Source organism: Myotis lucifugus, unplaced genomic scaffold (assembly GCF_000147115.1).
Source record: "Myotis lucifugus unplaced genomic scaffold, Myoluc2.0 scaffold_322, whole genome shotgun sequence".
In the NCBI taxonomy this organism is placed as follows: Eukaryota; Metazoa; Chordata; class Mammalia; order Chiroptera; family Vespertilionidae; genus Myotis; species Myotis lucifugus.
In genome coordinates, this window is record NW_005871370.1 from 1,191,504 (window position 1) to 1,216,355 (window position 24,852).

At 45.9% G+C, this 24,852-nt stretch overlaps 1 protein-coding gene and 1 pseudogene across 1 annotated transcript in view; one reads left to right on the forward strand and one right to left on the reverse strand.

Moving 5' to 3' along the window:
- Positions 1–385: 385 nt before the first annotated feature.
- Positions 386–5,572, reverse strand: LOC111828287 (annotated as a pseudogene).
- A 1,547-nt stretch (positions 5,573–7,119) lies between these two features.
- Positions 7,120–24,852, forward strand: part of LOC102427677 (NACHT, LRR and PYD domains-containing protein 1-like) — a 34,638-nt gene continuing 16,905 nt past the window's right edge. Inside the window, exons 1-7 of the mRNA XM_023764214.1 lie at positions 7,120–7,132; positions 7,585–9,208; positions 11,184–11,354; positions 17,831–18,001; positions 20,220–20,306; positions 22,585–22,676; positions 23,256–23,415. Of these exons, the coding sequence (XP_023619982.1) occupies positions 7,120–7,132; positions 7,585–9,208; positions 11,184–11,354; positions 17,831–18,001; positions 20,220–20,306; positions 22,585–22,676; positions 23,256–23,415 (2,318 nt within the window). The remainder of the gene's footprint in view (positions 7,133–7,584; positions 9,209–11,183; positions 11,355–17,830; positions 18,002–20,219; positions 20,307–22,584; positions 22,677–23,255; positions 23,416–24,852) is intronic.

Consider the following 24,852-nt stretch of genomic DNA (forward strand, 5'->3'; position numbering starts at 1 on the left):
CATACCCACTGGGCCCACTGTCTTTACTGAGGGGTGCTGACAGCATAACAGTTTGAACAGTCTATGGCTTTATTCTAATTGAGAAGAATAAAGTGGACAAACTTGCCCTCTTCCATCTTTCATTCTCTAAAACAGGCCACAGTGGGGAGGGGTAATATTGAACCCTAGAATGAGGGCCTGGGATGGCAAGGGAGAGGCAGCTGGAAAAAAAGGACCTGGACAGAAAAATCAACCAGGCAAAGGAAGTCAGTAGAGGAAGAGCCACTGAACAGATGGGACCACATGGGAGCCAGTGACCCACCATGTATTCTTGGAGCCACCCACTCAGCTCTGGGGTTGTAAGTGTGGCACCAAGGCCTGGAGGTGGCAGGGCCCTGGGAGGACATCACTGAGATGCTCCGATGAGGTACAGCTTCTCCCCATGCCCGCTGGTGAGGATGGGCACCTTTTTCTAGTGTTCCACCACCTGTCCCTGGTGGGAAACCTCCACTGCCCCATGCAGTAGATACAGTATTTTTCCATGTATAGATGCTATTTTTTTCTAAAATCATTAGACTGGCCCTAGCCAGTTTGGCTCAGTGGATAAAGTGTCAGCCTGCAACTGAAGAGTCCCAGGTTTGATTCCAGTCAAGGGCACATGCCTGGGTTGTGGGTTCAATCCCCAGTATGGGGAGTGCAGAAGGCAGCCAATCAATGATTCTCTCTCATCATTGATGTTTCTATCTCTCTCTCCCTCTCCCTTCCTCTCGGAAATCAATAAAAATATGTAAAATTTATTTTAAAAATAAAATCATTAGACTGAAAATCGAGGAGCATCTTATACAGGGAAGTCAGCCAAGGAGGGAGCAAATTGGGAGCATAGCTGCCCATACCTTGTCAAACAGGCTTCCTCCAATCATGAGCCTTATTGTTACTGACGTCAGCTGATGCCATAATTGGAGGTGGAGAGTTCTGCAGATGCAACAGGGACTGAAGCATTCTGAGCCCATAAACATGTCAAAATATAAAAAGATAAATACTGGTAACTGATTGTCTTACTTCACAAAATTCAAACTAAATGTAATCAGCTATGAGGAAAAACCAAGATGGCGGCATAGGTAAACACCAGAAATTGCTGCCTCTCACAACCACTTCAAAAATACAACTAAAAGACAAAAGGGACATCATCCAGAACCACAGGAAGGCTGGCTGAGTGGAAATTCTACAAATAGAAGGAAAGACAAAAGCACACTGAGACTCAGAGGAGGTGCGGAAGTAAAGTGCAGAGTTACAGAGGCAACGCACGTGGAAAGGGCTGGCAACTGAGGACACGGTTGTCTTTTCCAATCGGGAGGGAGTCACAAGCCTCTGACTGCTCTGAACTCCAGTTCCGGGCGAGTCTCTGGGGACCCAGACTCATATGGGGAGAAACTGGACTGTATGGCATCGGTTGGAACTCGGGGGCGGCTTTCTCTCAGAGGTGCTTGCAGTGATTACCGGGACAGTGAGACACCGGGCCTCTTAGGGTAGGACTGAGGAGCAGCCATAGCTGCTTGCTCCGCCCTGTTGATTCCCTGAGACCCCACCCCACCCAAGCTGTGCACAGAGGCTTTTGCATATGAAAGGTCTGGCCCTTTGCAATCTGAAAATTACCTAACAAACTGCAGCTGGGTCAGAGAGACCCAGAACTTCCAAGAGAAGGCCCAAGGCCCCATAGCAGCTTGCATTGCTTCACAGCTGGTCCTCATCTGGGCACCTCCAAATCTCAAAAAAAGGAAGAGGAATCTGCAGATCTCTCCATAGCTCCTGCTAGATAGCCTCAGGCAGAGGCTAAAGTAGCACCTCCTTAGAGATCCAAGAGCCAGTGTACTGAGTAGTCCGAGTGGGACCATCCAGATTACAACTCCTCAGATCCATAAGGAACACACTCAGGGGGGAGACTCAGTGAGCACAAAGCCCTACTGAAGCAAGTCTTGCCCCAGAAGTGTGTCTCCAGCACAGAAGTTCTCCCACTGCAGGCACAGCTGATTCTCACAGCCAATTGGCCTGGAGGTCAATTCCTCCCAGTGATACCTACAACAATCAAGGCTTAACTACAACAAGACTGTGTACACAGCCCACAAAGGGGTGCACCAAGAGTGTCCACCTCAGGTAATTGGGGAGGCTGAGCCACTGGGCCCTATAGGACACCTAGCACAGAAAGCCACTCTATCAACACAGGGAAGCATAAAAAATGTGGAGACAAAGAAACAAGTCACAAATGACAGAAATGGAGGAAAGCAAATTACAGGATATAGAGTTCAAAACCACACTTTTAAGGTTTTTTAAGTATTTTCTAGAAACCATCGATAAATTAAGTGAGACCCTCAAGAAATCTAGTGAGACCCTCGAGGTTATGAAAAAGAACCAACTAGAAATTAAGCATACACTGACTGAAATAAAGAATATTATACAGAGTTCCAACAGCAGACTACAGGATGGCAAGCATCAAGTCAAAGATTTGAAATATGAAGAAGCAAAAAACACCCAACTGGAAAAACAAAACGAAAAAAGAATCCAAAAATATGAAGATAGTGTAAGGAGCCTCTGGGACAGCTACAAGCGTACCATCATCCAAATTATGTGGGTGACAGAAGAAGAGAGAGAGCAAGATATTGAAAACCTATTTGAAGAAATAATGACAGAAAACTTTCCCTACCTGGTGAAAGAAATAGACTTACAAGTCCAGGAAGTGCAGAGAACCCCAAACAAAAGGAATCCAAAGAGGACCACACCAAGACACATCATAATTAAAATGCCAAGAGCAAAAGACAAAGAGAGAATCTTAAAAGCAGCAAGAGAAAAACAGTCAGTTACCTACAAGGGAGTACCCATACGACTGTCAGCTGATTTCTCAACGGAAACTATGCAGGCCAGAAGGGAGTGGCAAGAAATATTCAAAGTGATGAATAGCAAGAACCTACAACCAAGATTACTTTACCCAGCAAAGCTGTCATTCAGAATTGAAGGTCAGATACTGAGTTTCACAGATAAGAAAAAGCTAAAGGAGTTCATCACCACCAAACCAGTATTATATGAAATGCTGAAAGGTATCCTTTAAGAAGAGGAAGAAGTAGAAAAAGGTAAAGATACAAATTATGAACAACAAATACACATCTATCAACAAGTGAATCTAAAAATCAAGTGAATAAATAATCTGATGAACAGAATAAACTGGTGAATATAATAGAATCAGGGGCATAGAAAGGGAATAGACTGACTATTCTGGGGGAGGGGGAAGGGGGTGTGGGGTGTTCGGGAAAAGACTGGACAAAAATCGTACACCTATGGATGAGGACAGTTGGGGGGTGAAAGGGCAGAGGGTTGGGTTGGAACTGGGTGGAGGGGAGCAATGGGGGGAAAAAGAGGAACAACTGTTATAATCTGAACAATAAAGATTTAATTAAAAAAATAAAAATAAAAAAATAAATGTAATCAGCTATGCAAAAGAGCATGGAAATAGAGCTACAGAGAGACAATTTGAACTTCCTCCCACTGAGTATATGATCAGACAGTGGAGAAAATAGGAAGAACAACTCCGTAACATGCCAAAAAGAAGTCCTTAAGAGGAAAAGCAGCAAAAATTGGAGCAGAGGCTTAAGACTTGGATAATGGAGCAGCACCAGAGTGGCTTATGTGTGTCAACCAAGCTTATTCCATGTCAGGCAAGAATGTTTGCAAGCGAAATGAATATTGTTGATTTTACAGGAAAGGCAAAATGGTACTTCAATTTCATGAGGAGAGAAGGGTTGGCCATGAGAACACGATCAAAGTTAGCTCAGAAAATGCCACCAGTTTATGAGGATGATCCCACATATACAGACAGTGACTCAGAAGACACAAGTGATACAATAGAAGTTGAAGAAATTGATGTGTCTGGAACTAATAGTGATGAAGAAGAGAGCAGTGATGCAACAGAGGCTGAATGAAGTGATATGCTGCAAAATATCATAGTATTGGTATGTAAACATTACCTGCAGTAATTACTAAATAAAAATGTGCTCTGTTTTATGTCTAAAATATTGATTTCTTAATTTGGGTTTGGAAAATTGGGGGCCGTCTTATACATGGGGGCATATTCTTCACATGCTGCACCTTGAAATGTTCATTCCTCTCTGATGCTTTGAGAGACACATGACAAGTCACTGGGTAAGCATTCGCTGTCCCCAATAAGGAAGTCACCCTCTGGCATCCCTATTGAGGGCACACGTGGCCTGGTGGCGTGTTATTTCCATAGTACCTGCAAAGCACCCACTGCACTTACCTCGGGTATGTAACATATGGGGCATTTGACATGGACAGGGCAGGCCCATGGCTGAGGACCGCAATATAGTTTTTCTGGGGGGTGGCGGGGTGGGGGACAAGGCCTGCCTGCCCCCAGGCATTTTTGCAATTCCCCCTCTCCTGGTAGTTCTTGGGCTTCTCAATTGCCTTCATGGTCTCTCTCTTCTGGAAGTTGAGTTTCTAGGTGGCCAAGCTGAAAGGGTACAATTTATGGACCACATGCAGGATGCAGTGCCCTGGCCTTTGCTTGGGGATGAGCCCTGCAGAAGGCTGAGGAAGCTGGGGGACTCAGTGGCCAGCTTGTCCACCTCCTCAGAAAGTAGTTTTAGGGGAACAAGCCCAAAAGCCAGTTATAGCTGCCACACCACCAGCCATTGCTCTACTCCTCCATGACAGTGACATCAGACTCCTTTACCGGGATTAGTTCATCTACCCCTCCATCATGTAGGCACATTTTCAAAGTCCAGGATGTTGAGGTCCTGGATGCGGTTGACATCACTTTCCCCTCTTGTCAGGGTACGTAGCATTGGTGCTGGGTATTAGGGACAATCCCACATGCTAGTCATCCTCTTGGTATTGCTGAGGCCTAGTGTGTCCTTCAGGTTCTTCATAAGGGAGCCTTCTTCAGGCCATTCTTCCTCTCCACATAGTTGAACAGCACTGTGGCCTGTCCTGTTGGCCACATCCTCAGCCGCCACCACATCTTGGAGTCATTCAGCAGCCACATACACTGATTCTTCTTGATGTCAAGGTCCTGGTCCTGCTGGACAATTTAGTCTCCTTGGCTATAACAATAACTTCAGTAATCTTTCACAGAGCCCTTCTTTGGCACTCAGTTAGGAGCGATAACTGGCAAAACACAATTCCTCAAAAGGTGAATGTTTTAGCTGATTGCACCTCTGAAGTTACAAAGCTGCAGGTATTCCCCAAATTCTCAAATCTCAGCAGAGAACTGTAATCTGGGAAATCACTTGTACAAAAGGAACATATAAACTCTGAAATGTCTAAAGCGATAAGCCAACTCCACTCACATTCTCACATGGTCTCTGAAGCTGTTACAATGCTAAAGTCAGGTGCCTGATCAGCATCCAATAACCCACTGCATACCCTGAAGAGTTTCTAAGACCAACATTACTGTCCTGTGCTAGTGCCTCCATGGCCCCCTTCACGAGCCCCAGGATTTGCTCCAGCCTGACTACCCCAGCCCCACAGCATTGGCCAATACTTTTGTCTTTTAACCACTCTACTAGAGTTATTTACACACCATCATTACCGTACAGCATATTCTGAATTTGACTGTATATTTACCTTGACCAATGAGATGTATACTTTCACCTGTTTTCATGTTTCCAATTAGCATTCTTTATTTCAGCTTAGAGAATGCCTTTTGCATTTGTTGTGAGTCAGCTCTAGTGGTGTTGAACTCACTCAGCTTTTGTTTGCCTGGGAATACCTTTATAGCTCTTTCATTTCTGAACCTTTGCTGGGTAAATTATTCTTGACTATTTTTCTTTCAGCGCTTTGAATATGTCATGTAGTGCCTCCTGAACTGTGAAGTTTCTGCTGAAAAAAATTGCTCATAGTTTTGTGGGAGTCCGCTTGTATGTGATCAGTCATTCGCTTACATATTCTCTTTGTCTTTCATTTTTGACAATTTTATTACAATGTGATAAGTGATGTCCTTTTATAGTTGAATTTGTATTGGAACCTATGAGTTTCATGTACCTGGATGTATATACTTCTTTGCAGATCTTGAATTTTATATAATTTTCATGTCATGAAATAGTCTTCTTCTTTGAATTTTTCAAACATTCTTAGGACACAGGTTGGTCATCAAGATTTGGCCATAGTTTGCCAACCCTTGGTCCAAAGCATAATATTAAAAAGTAACTTGTTAGAATTATTGGTGGTAGGGGGAGAATTTTGAAAGTTTTACTAAATCAAGAGGATTTAGATATGTGGAATGCAAGCAGAACCATTAAAACCAGGATATTTTGGAGAACATCGCACCAAAAGACCTAAGACCTCAGGCAATCACAGGATTCAGAGTGGGATGGCCCATAACCATGACACAGAGTGGCCATACAGAAGATCTTCACTTTGCCAGAAATATTTTCACAAGAGACAATAAGAGCAGATCTTTAGATCATGATTCCAGAGGTGGGGTGGGCACCTGACATCCTATTCTCACCAAGCAAAGGGTGAAAATTGGCCCCACCTACTCTGGAGGTCCAGCAGGTTTCCCAAGGTAAACTGGGCTTCAGGATCCCAGGTGGGTCACTTGTATCATCACAAACATTCACCTAAGGAGAAAGGTCAGAGTCACTCAAATATTCTGAAGGGAAGAGGATGTAACAGTAATTTGACTTGGAATCTAAGATATGAACTTGAGTTCCTTCCCAAGGGCACAGTCCCTGACGTGTACTCAGGTCCTCACATTTCACAAACCACTTCCTCCTCTGTCCAGGTGGTTTTCCCCAGAAGCCGACCCTGACACTAAATTAGAGAGCAGGTGGCTTATTCAGGAATTGGTTCCCTGGAAGCACCATTAGGAGAGAGAAGTGGGAAGGGAAGGGGGAAATCAATGACACCTGCATTGTAGAGCAACTGAGGTTCGATGTACTGGGGATCTCCAGGAGACAGCAGAGAACACAGGTCAGAGATGTCTCTGCGGGGGACAGGGAACTGCCTCTCCCAGGGGTTAAGCACTCATCCTGGAGCTTTAATTCCCTGGGGCTTCTGGCCTGTCATGCTCATTGCCTTGGAGAGAGCCCTCAGACAGATGACCTGAGGTGATTGTAGCAGATTATCCTTGGCATGTACTTCAGTGGTGGGTGCAAAGAGAGTTCTGTCAGGAATCATAGTCTCTGTTTCACCATCCATTATCTCCTTCACTCGACCATGACCACTTACAATTTATTAATAAAAAATTGTAAGCTCAGTGGGGCTAATAGCTCAGGTCAGGGAATTAATGAGAGCAAACAGGTGTGTCTGTTTGTTCACTCTTTATCCCAAGCCTCTAAATCAGTGTCTAGCAGTGTTAGCCATTGATTAATATTTGCAGAAGGAAGAAACATCACACTATGAGAATGATTTGTTCAAGTCAAAACTTAAGCAGGGATCTTCTCCCCAAACACCCATATTTCCTCCACGATCTGAAAAGAATGTACCAGTATCAGCAGCCAGCACAGTGTGTAGCTTTAAGTGAGTTCAAAAAATATGTGGAATGAATAAATGAAGAAACAATTAAACAAATGTTCCATCTTTCTCTCCTTTCTGTAGGAATCAAAGAAAAATACCAAAACCAAAGAAGAGAGAGTTCCTGCCCCACACAGTCATGGAAAAATGAGTATTTGCACCAAAAATTCACACAACTGCTATTTCTACACAGATCTCAACCCAGAGGATATGACTTCCTACTCAGGAGAAGGAATCATGAGGTGGTAGATGAACAAGAAAATTGGATGGAGATTGGAGACTTAATTGGCCCAGGCCTGAGTACCCAGGAGGAGCCTCCCACTGTTGTGGTGCATGGAGTTGCTGGAATCGGGAAGTCAACCCTGGCCAGGCAGGTGAGGAGAGCCTGGGAGGAAGGCTGGCTGTTCAGGGACCTCTTCAAGCATGTCTTCTACTTCAACTGCAGAGAGCTGGCCCAGTCCGAGACCATGAGTCTCGCTGAGCTCATCACAAAAGACTGGGCTGCTCCTGATGCTCCCATTGGGCAGATCCTGTCTCAGCCAGAGCAGCTGCTCTTTATTCTTGATAACTTAGATGAACCAAAATGGGACTTGAAGGAGCAGAGTTCTGAGCTCTGTCCACACTGGAGCCAGCAGCAGCAGGTGCACACACTGCTGGGCAGTTTGCTGAAGAAAACCTTACTTCCCACAGCTTCCCTGCTGATCACAGCTCGGATCACAGCTCTGAGAAAACTCATTCCTTCTTTAAAGCATCCTCACTGGGTAGAGGTCCTGGGATTCTCTGAGTCGGCCAGGAAGGAGTATTTCTTTCAATATTTCACAGATGAGAGCCAAGCGATTAGAGCCTTTACCTTGGTTGAATCCAACCCGGCTCTCTTCACCATGTGTCTCATGCCCTTGGTGTCCTGGCTGGTCTGCACTTGCCTGAAGCAGCAGATGGAGCAGGAGCAACCACTCTCACTGACCTCCCAGACGACCACAGCCCTCTGTCTGCACTACTTTTTCCATGTTCTCCAGGCTCAGTCCCTCGGGACTAAGCTGAGGGGCTTCTGCTCTCTGGCTGTTGAAGGCACCTGTCAAGGAAAGACTCTGTTCAGCCCCAAGGACTTCAGGGAACACGGGTTAGATGGGGCCAACATCTCCACTCTCTTAAACATGGGTGTTCTTAAAGAGCACCCCACCCCTCAGAGCTACAGCTTCATTCACCTGTGCTTCCAGGAGTTCTTTGCAGCAATGTCCTATGCTTTAGGTGATGGAGTGTTGAAAGGTGATTGCTTTAATAACATCATAATTACAATAGACTTGACAGGTGTATATGACAGGCATGACCTATTTGGGGAACCAACCACATGTTTCCTTTTTGGCCTTTTGAGTGATCAGGGGATGAGAGAGATGGAGACCATCTTCAAATGCAGCCTGTCTCGGAAGAGGCTTCCCTCTCTGCTGCACTTGGCCAAGAGGGAGGTCCTTTTGAAGCGTCTGAACCTAGACCCATATTCTTGGCATTTGCTGCACTGTTTTTATGAGATTCAGGATGAAGACTTTATGAAAAATATTTTCATTCCCTTTACATTGAGGATATGTGTCCAAACTGACATGGAGCTCCTGCTGTTCACTTTCTTCTTTACATTCTGCCACCGCATTGAAAGGCTTCAACTGAATGAGGGTGGACAGCACAGACAAGCAGGAAGGACTTCCGGTGCATTTCTGTAAGTACTTCCCCTCTCTCCTCTCTCCAGCTTCTCTGTTAGTATCACTGTCCTGGCCACTGGGGGCACTCTCATCGAGCCTGGCCCCAGGGTCTAGATGTGATCAGTGACTTCTAACAACAAAATCTGACCCCCATTCTCTGTCCACCTAGGATCCTCTGCAGCAATATATGACCATGTGACCTTCCCTCTCTGCTTCTGGGCGGCCTGCTGTGGCCCTGCCTTGCGCTGCTGCTTCTCTTCCTGTCTCTGTCACAATGGCTACCTTCTCTCCTGGGTGCACTTCCACCCCCATGCTGACATCAGCTGCCCTCCACCCAGCCCACCTGCCTCTGATTCTCCCTCACACATGCTACCTTCATGCAACAGCTCATTCAGCTGCTTCAGGCAACCCCTTGATGGCTGTTGACTATGACATTGGTCCTAAGTTCTCCCCTGTCACCTCAGAATGTGTCTATCTGAAAAGGAGTCTTTATTTTTCTCTACAAATCCAATGTCCCTGTTTGTTTCAATGATGCACTATTGCCCCAGGGACTCCACTGAAACCCACAATCTGAGTATGACAGAGTAGATTGCTCAAATTACCCTCCAGCACCAGCAACACTGTTATCTTCCACATCCAGGTTCCCCACCTCAGTGGCAGTTTTGATCCTTTAGTTCTTTGAGGTGCCTATCTCCCCTTTAAATGATTCACTCCATAAATGTGTATTAAGAACTGATTTTACACCAGCTCCTAAAGATCACAGATTAGTAAAGGACAGCCCTGTCCACTACAAACTCAAATCTGGAAGAGCAAACAGATATCCATTCAATAACTAGAACAGTGTGCAAAGTCCATGGTAAGAGAGGCATGGACAAGGTAGGCATCCCCACAGACAGGTGGATAGGGAACCTGGTTCCCGGGGAGTGTGTCCTGACCAGCACTGGATGTCTGCTAGGGAGTGGCTGTGCAGTTACAGCCCAGAGCCTGGCCCCGATTATCCCAGACAGAAAATGCAGGACAGCCCAAAAGAAAGGGATAAGAGACTCGAGTCACTTACCAGTTAATTCAATGTCTGCAGACATGAAGGGGGAGATGAATGGAGTTGGGGACATATTGGGCTGGGTGATTGGGGCAAGGTGCTACTGGGCTATCAAGATAGACTTATCTGGCAATAAAATAGAGATGGCAGTTTGCATCTTGAAATAGATAAAATCTATTTTTTCTATTTTATTTGGGAGTAGATGAAATCACTTAAATAGTGTGTGACATGTAGAATTTAAATTGGTGGAAATTATACAAGGCAGTCTAGCCTATAACTTTCAAACAAAGCCCATCCTCCTCTCCCACATCCTGCAAATGTTCTCTCCTAGAACATTCCCTTTTGCCATCTCTCTCCTGGGGAACCTCTCTACGGTCTTCCTATCCTGGGAAGGGGATGTGGTCCCACACAAGCCAATCTGGACAACAGTATATATAGTCATAATCAACAATCCCATCACAAAACTACCTTTAAAACACCTCTCCCAGGTTCTGTTCCCACCTCCCATCTCTTCCTTTCCTTTCTGGAAACTGGGACTTTACAAAATCTGTGCCAAAGGAAGAAAGGCATGTCTGTATTGATGAGAGGAAGACTGTCTGCATCCCCAAGCTCTTTGTCAGGCCCTATGATGGACACTATAGGTAAAAATAAAAAAATGAACATCTGCCCCAGCCCACAAGAAATTGCCAGACTGATGCAGAAACAGACACTAAATGAGCACTGCAGTGTAGAATGGCAAGGGCTGTACCATTAGAAACCACAAGGAACGGGGGCAATTAGCCCAGGGTGGTGGGAACAGAGGGGCAGTTCCAGAGACTGATCACCCCTGGCAATAGCCCTGCCCATTGCAGCCTGGCACTGAGAGGGGCCAAACCCCATGGTGTTGAGCACAGTGTGCACATAAGACCCCACACACACCAGTCACATCTCCCCTGTCCCTCTTTCTCCCTCAGGTACAGCTGGGGCCCGTTTACAGATTCCTGGTGGCAGATGTTCTTCTCTATTCTCAAAGTCCCTAGAAGCCTGCGGGAGCTGGACCTGAGTGGGAACTCTCTGAGCTGCTCTGCAGTACAGAGTCTTTGTGATGCCCTGAAAAGCCCTCACTGCCGCCTGGCGACCTTGAGGTGAGTCTGGCCTTGGATCTGATCTGAAACGGGGATGGACAGGAGACCCAAGTTAGAAGTTGTGTCTAGGATGAGTGTGTGGTTTTTGTTTTTGTTTATGTTTTTAACATTTTTTATTTTTCAATTACAATTGACATACAATATTATATTAGTTCCAGATGTACATCCCAGTGATTAGACATTATAAAATTACTAAGTGATCATCCTGAAAAATCCTTGTATCCAACAAATATTCATTGAGCCCCTCTCTGACCATGGCTACTGCAGTAAGCAAACACAGACAGGATTCTGTTTCCACAGAACTTGCAAGTGACTGACATTAACCACACAAACAAATGTGTCATTACAGGCCCAGATAAGGGCCTTCAGTGGAAAACTACCTTATAAAGTGAATATTGAAGGACATGTGAAGAATACAGAGGGTTTACCTAAGTGAAGCAGGAGGGCAGAAAGGTCAAAGGCCCTGTGGCAGGAGGGAGGATGGGCTGTCATGGGATTGAAAGCAGACAAGTGAGGCTGGAGGATGGAGAGCAAAGGAGCCACGGGAGGCTTCAGAGGTCATGAAGTAAGACTGTCTATACAAGGCCCTGTTGGAGATTGGGGTTGTTTTTTCTAATGCAATGTGATTATCATCAAAAGGTTGATAAAATCAGTACATTTACAAAGTAGAACCAGACTACCATATAAAACTGGGAGCGGTGGATAGCAATGGTAGAGATTGGGAAACCAGTTCATAGGAAAGTTTCAGTTTTCCAATAAAGATGGTGAGAGGTTGCACTAAGGAAAGTTACCATAGTTTCTGCAAGAAATAGTTGCATCTTGGACTATGGTGTCAGCCATGGAAATGGAAAAAAAGTGAATGGATTTAAGAGATCTAAAAAGAAAGTAAAATCCAATAGATTAGAATTATGGGGAAAGGGAGTTGGAGATATAGAAGATGATCTTGGGTTCAGGCCAGAGATATGCATGGGATAGTGGCACCTCACTGAGATGGAAATACTGGAAGAGGAGTGAATGGGGGGTGGAATATCAAGAGTGTGATTTTGTGCAAAATCTTCAAGTTTTTTTTGAGATAGCCAATGGGAGATGTCAAGCAGGTATCAAATTAACTTCTGTGCAAAAATAAGATGCCCCATAAGACAAATCTCAACAAATTTAAGAGAATTGAAACCATGCAAATTATATTACCTGAACATAAATAAATCAAATTGGAACTCAATAATAAAGGGAAATTTAGGAAATTTACACATACACAGAAATGAAACAACACACTCCTAAATAAACAATGGGTCAAAGAAGAAATCACAAAGGAAATTTAAAATGCTTTGAGATGAATGAAAACAAAAACAAAACGTATTTGATGCAACTAAATCAGTGCTTACAGGGAATTGTATATTATCAATGCCTAGATTTTAGAAATAAGGGCTACAACTACTCACCCATTAGAACTGCCAAACCTAGAACACTGACACCACCAAATGCTCACAAGGTTGTGGAGCAAAAGGAACCCTCAGACATTGCTAGTGGGATTGCAAAGTAATATGGTCATTTTGCAGAATCCTAGTGAACTAAACACACCCTTACCAGATGATCCAGCAATCGTGCTCCTTGGTATTTACTCAAATGAGTTGAAAACCTATGTCCACACAAAAATCTGCACAACAGTGTTTATGTCAGTTTTATTTGTAATTGCCCGAACTGGAAAGCAACCAAGTTGTCCTTCAGTGGGTGAGCAGATAAATAAATCATGGTATATCTATACAATGAAATATTATTCAGTATGTGAAAAAAATGAGCTCTAAAGCTATAAAAAGAACAGGCGAACCTTAACTGCATATTACTAGTTGAAAAAAGGACATTCTGAAAAGCTATATACTATATGATCCCAACAATGTGAAATTCTAAGGACAAAAATATGAAGACAGTAACAAGATCTGTGATTTCCAGCGGTTTGGGGGAGGTAAGGATAAACTGGCAGAGCAGAGTGACTTCTCTATATGACACTATAATGGCGGATACATGTCATTTTATATTTCAAAAAACCATAGAAAGTAAAGCACCAAAAGTGAGCCATAATGTAACCTATGGACTTTGGGTGATTATGATGTGTCAATGTAGGTTCACTGATTCCAACAAATTTACTACTCTCCTGCCAGATGTCGATAATGGGGGTGGCTGTGTATGTGGGGGGAGAGGTATATAAGAACTCTGCAAAAAGTTCCAGAGACATAGAAACACAGAACAGATTGCAGAACCTCAAAGAGAAGGTGGGAGAGGGTGCCAATTTTGCTGAAAAACTAAAACTATTCTATAAAAGAGAAATAGTCTAGAGCAGCGGTTCTCAACCTGTGGGTCGTGACCCCTTTGGCGGTTGAACGACCTTTCACAGGGGTCGCCTAAGACCATCCTGCATATCAGATGTTTACATTATGATTCATAACAGTAGCAACATTACAATTATGAAGTAGCAATGAAAATAATTTTATGGTTGGGTCACAACTTGAGGAACTGTACTTAAAGGGCCAGAAGGTTGAGAACCACTGGTATAGAGGATTAAAAATGGCTGCAGAGTAAGTGGATGCTGCATGGACATGCTCCTAAGCTAGCAATATATTAAAAAGATCACACACCATAATCAACTGGGATTATTCCAGGGATGCAAGGCTTGTACAATATTTGCAAATCAGTAAACGTGAAACCTCACATAAACAGATTAAAAGACAAAAATCATATGATCATATCAATAGTCACAGAAAAGGCATTCAACAAAATCCAACACCTATTTTTGATAAAAACTCTCAGCAAAGTGGGAATAGAGGGAGCATATCTCAACAAGATAAAGGCCATATATGACAAACCTACAGCCAACATCATACTCAATGGCCAAAAACTAAAACCATTTCCCCTAAGAACAGGAACAAGACACGGATGCCCATTTTCACCACTCTGGTTTGACCTAGTACTGGAAGTGCTAGTCATAACAATCAGAGAAGAAGAAGTAATAAAAGGCATCTAAATTGAAAAAGAAGTAAAACTGTCATTATTCGCAGATGATATGGTATTGTACATAGAAAACCCCAAAGACTTCATCAAAAAACTACTAGAGAAGATAAACCAAGATGGCAGCATAGGTAAACACCAGAAATTGCTGCCGCACACAACCACTTCAAAAATACAACTAAAAGACAAAACAGACATCATCCAGAACCACAGGAAGGCTGGCTGAGTGGAAATTCTACAACTAGAAGGAAAGAGAAAAGCACACTGAGACTCAGAGGAGGTGCGGAAGTAAAGTGAAGAGGTACGAAGGCGCATGTGGAAAGACAACTGAGGACGCGGTTGTCTTTTTCAATCGGGAGGGAGTGACAAGCCCCCGACTGCTCTGAACGCCAGTTCCGGGCAAGTCTCTGGGGACCCAGACTCATATGGGGAGAAAATGGACTGTCCGGCATCGGTCAGAACTCGAGGGCGGCTTTCTCTCAGAGGTGCTTGCAGCGATTGCCTGGACACTGAGACCAGGGGCCTCTTAGGGCAGGGCCGAGGATCAGCCATAGCTGTTTGCTCCCCCCTGTTGAGTCCCTGAGACCATGCCCCACCCAAACTGTGTGCAGAGGCTTTTGCATATGAAAGGCCTGGCCCATTGCAATCTGAAAATTACCTAACAAACTGCAGCTGGGTCAGAGAGACCCAGAACTTCCAAAAGAAGGCCCAGGGCCCCACAGTAACTTGCATTGCTTCACAGCTGGGCCCCATCTGGGCACTTCCAAACCCCAAACAAAGAAGAGGAATCTGCAGATCTCTCCATAGATCCTAGTGGGTAGCCTCAGGCAGAGGCTAAAGTAGCACCTCCTTAGAGATCCAAGAGCCAGTGTACCCAGTGGTCAGAGTGGGACCATCCAGATTACAACTCCTCAGATCCATAAGGGACACACTAAGGGGGCAGACTCAGTGAGTACCAAAGCCCCACTGAAGCAAGTCTTGCCCATAAGGGTTTCTCCAGCACAGAAGTTCTCCCACCATAGACACAGCTGATTCTCACAGACAATTGGCCTGGAGGTCAATTCCTCCCAGTGATACCAACAACAATCAAGGCTTAACTACAACAAGATTGTGCACAAAGCCCACAAAGGGCTACACCAAGAGTGTCCACCTCAGGTAATTAGGGAGGCTGAGGCACTGGGCCCTATAGGACACCTAGCACAGAAAGCCACCCTATCAACACAGGGAAGCATAAAAAATGCAGAGACAAAGAAACAGGTCACAAATGACAGAAATGGAGGAAAGCAAATGACTGGATATAGAGTTCAAAACCACAGTTATAAGGTTTTTCAAGAATTTTCTGGAAACCACAGATAAATTTAGTGAGACCCTGGAGGATATGAAAAAAGACCAACTAGAAATTAAGCATACACTGACTGAAATAAAGAATAATATACAGAGATCCAACAGCAGACAAGAGGATCCCAAGAATCAAGTCAAAGATTTGAAATACAAAGAAACAAAAAATACCCAACCGGAAAAGCAAAAAGAAAAAAGAATCCAAAAATATGAAGATAGTGTAAGGAGCCTCTGGGACAACTTCAAGTGTACCAACATCAGAATTATAGGGGTGTCAAAAGAAGAGAGAGGGCAAGATATTGAAAACCTATTTGAAGAAATAATGACAGAAAACTTCCCCTACCTGGTGAAAGTAATAGACTTACAAGTCCAGGAAGCGCAGAGAACCCCAAACAAAAGGAATCCAAAGAGGACCACACCAAGACACATCATCATTAAAATGCCAAGAGCAAAAGACAAAGAGAGAATCTTAAAAGCAGCAAGAGAAAAACAGTTAGTTACCTACAAGGGAGTACCCATATGACTGTCAGCTGATTTCTCAACAGAAACTGTGCAGGCCAGAAGAGAGTGGCAAGAAATATTCAAAGTGATGAAAACCAAGAACCTACAACCAAGATTACTTTATCCAGCAAAGCTATCATTCAGAATTGAAGGTCAGATAAAGAGCTTCACAGATAAGGAAAAGCTAAAGGAGTTCATCACCACCAAACCAGTATTATATGAAATGCTGAAAGGTATCCTTTAAGAAGAGGAAGAAGAAGAAAAAGGTAAAGATACAATTTATGAACAGCAAATACATATCTATCAACAAGTGAATATGAAAATCAAGTGAATAAAAAATCTGATGAACAGAGTAAACTGGTGAATATAATAGAACCAGGGGCATGGAAAGGGAGTGGACTGACAATTCTTGGGGGGGAAGGGGTGTGGGGATGCAGGTAGAGACTGGACAAAAATCGTATACCTATGGATGAGGTCAGTGGGATGGGTAAGGGCAGAGGGTGGGGTGGGAACTGGGTGGAGGAGAGCTATGGGGGCGGGAAAAAGAGGAACAACTGTAATAATCTGAACAATAAAATCAATTCTCAAGAGCTGAAAACAAAATAAATAAATAAATAAATAAATAAATAAATAAATAAATAAATATAAAAATAAAAAAATAAAAACCAAAAAAGGTACTAAGATACAAAGCTTTATTCCCTCCACCCTATGGCTGCAGCCATAGTTGTTCATCATTGACATTACTTTGAGAGGTGGGCAGCCACAGGAGGGGAGATAGTTACCCTAAGGCCATAAATCAGAGAGAAATTGAGAAGTAGGCAGGATGGGAGAATGGGGTTGGGAGCAGATACATACCCTTACATTGAACCTCACCAGAACATCCCGCGTCAGCTAACTGGGCATTTGGCAGGGCTGATGTATTTAACCATTAGGCCCAGTACACAACTGGAAGGTTGACTTAATTAATCGTGCAGTGCTGATGTGGAGAGTAGGAAGCATTGGTAAGAATCACACAGGAGTGAGAAATGTAACGTGTGGCTCCTTGGCTGCAGGAGGAAATGAAAATCTCCCATGCTCTGGCCTATTCGGCTCAGTGGTGGGAGCATGGACCCCCAGATTGAAGGGTCACGGGTTCAATTCCCAGTCAAGGGTGAGAACCTCAGTTGCAGCTTCAATTCCTGGTGCCCCATCTGGGGCTTCTTGCAGGAGGCAACCAATTCTTTTATCTTTCACATCGGTGTTGCTCTCCTTCTTTCTCCTCCCTCTCCTCTCTTCCACTCTCTCTAAATATCAATGGAAAAAATATCCTTGGTGAGGATTAAAAGTAATTTTTTTTTTGCCAATCTCTGTAACCTTTATTTTATTTTTATTTATTTATTTTTCAATCTTGAAAGTATTACATAGGTCATCCTTTTTCCCCCATAAACCTCTTCCAGCCTGCTCTCATCCTCCTCCATCCCCCACCCCCCAAAAATAAAACGTTAAATAAAATGTCCCAGGTTACTATAAGCCACACATGTGTATTTCTTTCTTGAATATCATCAAGGACCCCAAAAGGGCCACAGTACTAGAAATGGAAATCAGACCCCAGTTACCCTGAGGAGAGGGCCCTCAGGACATGCCAATCTCTCCCACAGGCTGGTCAGGTGTGGCCTCACATACAACTGCTGCCAGGACCTGGCCTCCATGCTGGGTGCCAGCCCCAACCTGACAGAGTTGGACCTGCGGCAGAACGACCTGGGCGACCTCGGTGTGAGGCTGCTCTGTGAAGGCCTCAGGCAGCCTGCCTGCCAACTCAGGAACCTATGGTAAGGCCCTGGGGTCATTTCTGGGCAGAGGGCAGGGAAGGGGAGGGAGAGCGATGGAAAGGGGTGTGAGGGCCCTGAATTGAACAGGGGAAGTAAAGGGGCAGAAAAATGTGTGGGCAGCCTGGCTTCCCCACCGGATCCGCCACTGACTTAGGCCATGAGACAGGCAGGTCTTCACCCGAGACTCAGTTTATTCATCTGTATAACAGGGCTCTCATACCAACCTCATAGATGTGATGAAATAAAATGCATGTAAAACTAGAGCAGCGCTGGGAACAGAGTTGAGAGGCTCAAATGAGAACCACTGGTGAGGCCACATGTTCAAAGGATTCCTGCCCCGGTTTACCTCTCCATCCAAGGCAAGCCTCCATCCTGTCTTCCTTCTGTCCTTCCTTCCTTCCTTCCTTCCTTCCTTCCTTCCTTCCTTCCTACCTTGACTCATTCATTCATTCACTCATACATCCTTTCATTCATTTCATGACTCCCACGTCCCAAGCACTGGGCCATGTACTGAGGAGACAATATTGAGCAACAGGTGTGGGTCCTGCCCCCTTAAGCTTACACTCCAGTGAGAATGAGACAGATGTTGATGACATGTTAACACGCAGTGTGTAGCAGTTTGTGAAGGGAAAGTGCACTGTGTTATGAGAGTGTAACAGGGCGGGGATGGAATTAGACTCAGGGGCAGGGAGGGCCTCTCTCAGGAAGTGACATCAGACTGAGACCTGAAGCAGAAACAGGGGTTGACCAGGCCCAGTCTGGGGGAGCAGTCCAGGCTGAGAATAGCGTGGGGGAGACCCCAGGACAGAAACAGGCTCAGAGCTCTGGAGAGCGGTGTGGCTGGGGTGCAGTGACCCCCAGCCCTTTTTTCCCACACTGTCTCCCGGCCACTTCCTGTTGCCCTCCAGCCTGAAAACAAGTCCAAAGCCAGTTTCTGACTGAACATTTCCCTGCGGCTCCTGGCTGGGCCTGTCTCACACTCACAGAGCTGACAGACAGGGCTCCAAACCTCCATGTCCTGACCCCTCAGTCTTGGCTGAGGCTCCTGCCGGCTCTCAGCCTTCCAGTCCTCCTTTCTCAAACCTAAAGCAGCAGGAGGTGAACACTCTACATGTGGGTCCTCCCAGAGCCCACTCTGTCCCTTTACAACCAAGGGCACCCCATCCCATAGGGGTACCACCACCCAGCCCCCTCCCCTCTGATCATGTGTGGCTGTCACCATCTTCTATATGCTGAAGGGGCTCTCTAGAGCTAGGACTTTTCAGTAGGTCTGCGTCCATGCCCTACTCACCCATTATTCTTTGCCTTTTGGTTGCCTCAGAGCAGCTCTAGGACATCCTGCGAAGGTTTATGCCTCCTTCCTTCTAGGGCCCTGGGACTGGGATGAGAGGGACAACCTCTGCATCATGGCCCCATCCCCTTCCCAGGGGAGAACAGCTCTGACAGCAGGAATGAGGAAGGTGTGCGCCCTGACAGGTGCAGGGTCTTCACACCTGCCTTGTCCGTGGCTCACAATAGGCTGAGCAGGGCCCTCCCTGTTGGAGGTGAGGACATGGAGGCCCAAAGTGGGCAGCAGCCATCCCAAATCCAACAGAAACCCCAGAGCACAGGGCGTGTGAGAATGGAAACAGGCTCTTTCTTTCCAGGAAGCCTCCTAGCTTCTGGGAAGGAAATCCCAGGTCCTACTTCTGTGTGGTGAGTTTGAGGCCAGGACACTGGCTGTTCTCTGATGGATGCTGTGAAGTGCTGCCCAGTTCGCTTTCAGGAAAGAAGACCCAACCCCCACCCCTGGGAGTGCTGCCAGCAAGAAGGATGGCTCTGCCAACTAGGGCCATCTCACACAAGGTCACTGCCCTCCTGGAGTTGCCTGCATCCAGTGACTGGTGTAGTGGTATAAGGACCTTTCTCCCAGTATGGACAGCTCTGGAGTATCATCCTCACAACAAACTTCCCACAGCGTCAGCTGTGTCCCTGGGGACTGCATCACACCCCAACTTGTCCCTCTACCCAGTCCTGTTACCTCCCTCTGCCCTGGTATTGACCCAAGAACACTCCCTAATAAAACTCCTAACTCTACTTTCCATCATAGAACGTGTTTTCAGGGAACCCAGCGTACAACACGTTCCTGCAGGGCCTGGAAGGTTCCATGATTCTGGGCCCTGAGGCCCTGGAGATCGTGAGGGGCCCCAGTACAACCAGGCTTCCTTTCTGCTTGCAGGCTGAACCTGACTCGACTGAGTGAGGAGGTGACAGAGATGCTGAGTCTCCTGCGGCAGGAGAAGCCTCAGCTGGTCATCAGCAGGCGGTAAGGGGGAGACACAGAACTCCCTGGAGCTGACCCAGGCCCAGGGCTGACTCCTAGAGGCTGTTCCAGGAACATGGGCCAGAAGTGGGGTGGGGTGAGGTTGGAAGCAGAGATAGACAGAAGCAGGAAGAAGCCAGGAAACCACAGCAGCCAGAGTGAGTTTGTTTGTTTGTTTCTTTCTTTAGTTCAAACAAGATTATGTCCCTTCTCTGTTTAACCCTCCCATGAGATGATAAGGAAGTAAAAAAATGAAGAAAAGTGTATGAGTGAGTGGGTGAGATTTGGCACAAGAAAAGCAATGATGTTGAGGAGGAGATAAGGACAAGCAGAGAGAGCTTTGGAGAGGATAGACCACTCCCATTCAATCTCCACACATATAAACAATCATGCACGCTGTCCAGCTGAGGGGAATCCTGGGAACAGGAGAATATGATTTCCTGCTGGGAATTTGCTGCAGCCCCATGAGCCTTCACTTTTGTATATTTTGGCCTGTGACTGCAAAATACATCTATGCCCTGGTTCCCATTCCTCTGCCTCACCTAGTATGGCAGAAGCCATAAGGAGGCCTTAGGAGGAGCCATTCCTCAAGGAACACGACCCAAATCCCTCTGTGATATGTTTGAGCTTGCAACAACTCTGCTAGCTATGCAGTTCACTGCCTGGGTGAGCTTATGTAGAGCAATTAATACAATGTCTACTTCTCTCTGTAATCCCAGAGTTCACTTCCCCATGAGTGGCTCCTATCCCTGGAACAAATCCAACAGAAACTCCAGAACACAGGGCCTGTGAGAGTGGCTCGTTCTTTCCAGGACACCTCCTAGCCTCTAGGAAGGAAATCCCAGGACCAACTCTTATGTGGTCAGTTTGAGGCCATGGGGCCTGGCTGTTCTCTGGTTTGTTTGTTCATTGGTTTGGTGCAAACAAAATGATGTTGCTCCTCTGTTTAAAGCCTTCCACTAGATGATAAGGAGATGAATAAGTGAAAAAAAGTGAGCAACAACCACGAGGAGGAGACAAAGACAAGGAGAGAGAGCTTATGGGGGGAAGACCACCCTCACTCACCCTCCACACATATAAACACCCATGTACACAGCCCAGCTGAGGGGAAGCCTTGGGAAGAGGAGAATGCATCTTCCTCTGGGGCATTTGGTATATTTCGACTTGTGACGGCAAAATGCACTTATGCCCTGGTTCTGACTGCTCTGCCTCACCTGGCATGGCAGGGAACGGCTCCTAGGCTTAGGAGGAGCCATTCCTCAGGGAACAAGCACTCCCCTCAGACCCACAGTGTGTGGGGCACAGGACCATGGACATGGGCCCAGCTCCTAAGAATTAACTCAGCAGGGACACAGGCCCAAGTGACCCTAGGCATGAGTCATTGTGCCTGGGATCAGCATGAATGATCTGATGGCCTATCTGAGTCCGTCCAAAGGACCTGAACTGAGTTATGAAAGGTGGGAGGGCTTAGCTGGGCCTCGAGTGGGTATTTTCTTGGCAGAGGTAGAGGCTCTAATCTCAGCTCCTTTGAGGAATGGAAGGAGGCCAGGGACCAGAAACACTGCTACTCAAGTGTGGACCATGGACCAGCAGTGTCAGCATCAGCATCACCTGAGAGCTCATTAAAAATGCAAATCTCAAGCCTCACTCCAGACCTGCTGAATCAGAATCTGTGTTTTGACAAGGCCTCTGAGCAGCATTGGATCAGAAGTGAGTGAGCAGGGAGAGTGGCAGAGGTGGGATTGGAGCTGAGGGGTGGCAGGCAGTTGGGAGGACAAAGAGGCCTTTGGACCATGTTAATAACTTCCGCTTCTACCTCAAAAGCAATAAAGAAAGATTTCAGGGCTTCAGTAGCTAAGTGATGAGTCAGGTTCAAATTAAAGATCAGCTGCTGTGTAGAAATGGCCTGGAGAGGGACAAGAGAAGAAGAGGGCACCTTCAGGGGGAGGATGCAGTGGTTGGAGCCACAGATGCCAGAGCCTTGGCTGGAGGTGGAGGCTGTGGAGGTGGAGAGAAGGGACTAGAAGGAGAGCTATACTAGAGCCAGTGACAAGGTGGCCAATCAACTCTCAGAGGGAGCCAGAAGGAGTCAGGACTACATCCCAGTTCCTGCATGGATGGAGGGGTGGATGGGGGCCATCACAAAGACAGGGTCTATGAGAGAACATCAGATGAAGGCCATGAGTTCAAATTCAGATGCGTTGAAATTAAGTGGGGATGTCACGTAGACAGCCCCAACTTCCTCCAAGATCTCAGCGAGAATGACCAATTCTGTGTCTAGGAAGCCAAGTGCAACGATCACTAAGATGGTCCCAGGTGGAGGACAGACGAGGGATGGCACATCCCCACCCCAATGGCAGAGATCAGAATCAGGTACTTTGAAGGGGCCGGGCTGGGAGCAATGTTAACTGGGACAGGGGTGAGGATGATATGGAAGGCCATCCCCTCCATGCTCCTGCCTCTGGGGTGAGCCATGGCAGAATTCACAACTAGAGAAGCCTCGCTCCATGCAAGATCTTCCACACCTAGAAACTGGCAAGATCTCTGGTTTCGTCCCTCCCAGGCTCAGGGGCTGAGGCTGCTCCTCGCCAGCTCATGTCTGGCATGTCTCAAACTCTGATCCACTCTGGGCTTCTGAGGCCTGGGAATCCCTTTCCATCATTGTCCATCCACCTTTAGAGCCATGTTCTTCTCAAAAGCTACCTTTCTGGTGGATTCGGGAATAGAAATGCCTTCTGTACCAGTGGGCAGGAGTGGCATCAGGGACAACAGGGTTGGGCCTCCTCAGATAGCAGGTAGTCAGCTTCAGGAGCATGGACAGAGGCTACTAACACACACCTTCCAAAGTCCAGGCAGACCAGCCTTGAAAAGGACCCCTCCATGTGCTAGCTTAAGGGGTAGGAGAGGCCAGACAGGAGACCCTAAAGCTGACCACTTCCCTGTCTCTTCCAGAGGAGAGCTTCTCTCAACTATTCCAGGAACTCTCCTCTCTGTCATCTTGTGAACCTCTGGGGAACCAACCAGTGGAGCCTCTAACTATGGATAATTATTTCTGGGGCCCCACAGAGCCTGTGGCTACAGAGATGGTTGACAAACACAGGAATCTTTACCGGTAAGTGACAGGACTCTGGTGTGCCCGGCTGACCTCCCCACCTTTCACCATCCCCACACTGGATCCCAACAGACACTCAGCACCCCACTCATGATCCATTGGGTCCCTGCTCATTGTTGAGCCACCAGACAGAGAGACAGGGCTGCATTAGTACTTTTGTTATGGAAACAGAAGTTTTATTATGAAAAGTTGCAAACAACCAAGAAAAATGTTCAAGGGACTACCACTTACTCATTACCCAGCTTTAACTACTGTTTTCCTAAATTTGTTTCAACTATTTACTTTCCCTTTCTTTTGTTGTTATACTATTTTAAGTACAAGATATCACTTGATTTTATTCATATATGTTTTGTGATGAATTTTGAAGAATACAAAATAACCACAATACCATTGTCATAACCACAAAGCCATTCTCATATCTAACAACATTTACAATAAGTCATTTTCATATCATCTAATACCCCATCTGTATTCAATATGCTCAATTGTTCAAAATATGTCCTTGCAGTAAGTTTATTCTAATCAGGATCCAAACAAAGTCCACTCATTTTATTTGGTTTGTTATATATCATAAATCTATTTAAATCTCTTTTCATCTACACATTCCTGCTTTATTAACATCCGCTATGTGCAAAGTACCATACCAGTAACAAGGAGCCATGAGATGAATATGGAGGCATGCCTTCCAAAGGTTCCCAGTCTTAAGTAATAAATATCTATAATTTTAGTTCTGATCTCTTACATAGCACATTCCCATTCATTGTCACAGACATTATTTCAGCTGGGCAATAATATTACTCACAACTTACACACAGAACCTGACATCCTAGAAACCCACTCTATACCAGCAGGGAACCTGAGGAAAGTCTCTGTAAGTTTTATTTTAAGTTCAAGTGGTTATCATTAATATCACCATGTAGATTGTTATTAATTATTGAAAATTAGGCCCTTTAAAAACAATAGCACTTGCCTGTTTCATTATTATTAATATTATTTTTACTATCACTAGAGGCCTGGTGCACGAAATTCATGCACGGAGGGGAGGAGAGTCCCCTCTGCCCAGCCTGTACCCTCTCCAATCCTGGATCCCTCTCACAATCCAGGACTGCTGGCTCCTAACTGCTCTGATTCACACTGGGCTTCTGAGGCCTGGGAATCCCTTTCTGTCATTGCCCATCCACCTTTAGAGCCATGCCTGCCTAATCACCCCCAACTGCCCCCCCTGCCAGCCTGGTCTCCCCCAATTGCCCCCCACACTGGCTTGGTTGCTCCTAACTGGCCCCCTCCACCAGTATGGTCGCCCCTTACTGCCCCCTGCCCAGCTGATCACCCCCAACAGCCCCCTCTTTCAGATTGGTCAGCCGTAACTCTGTTACTTGGAGAGTTGTGTCATCTCCTACAAGGTTAGTGTGAGGCAAGGTTAGCACAGTTTCAGCG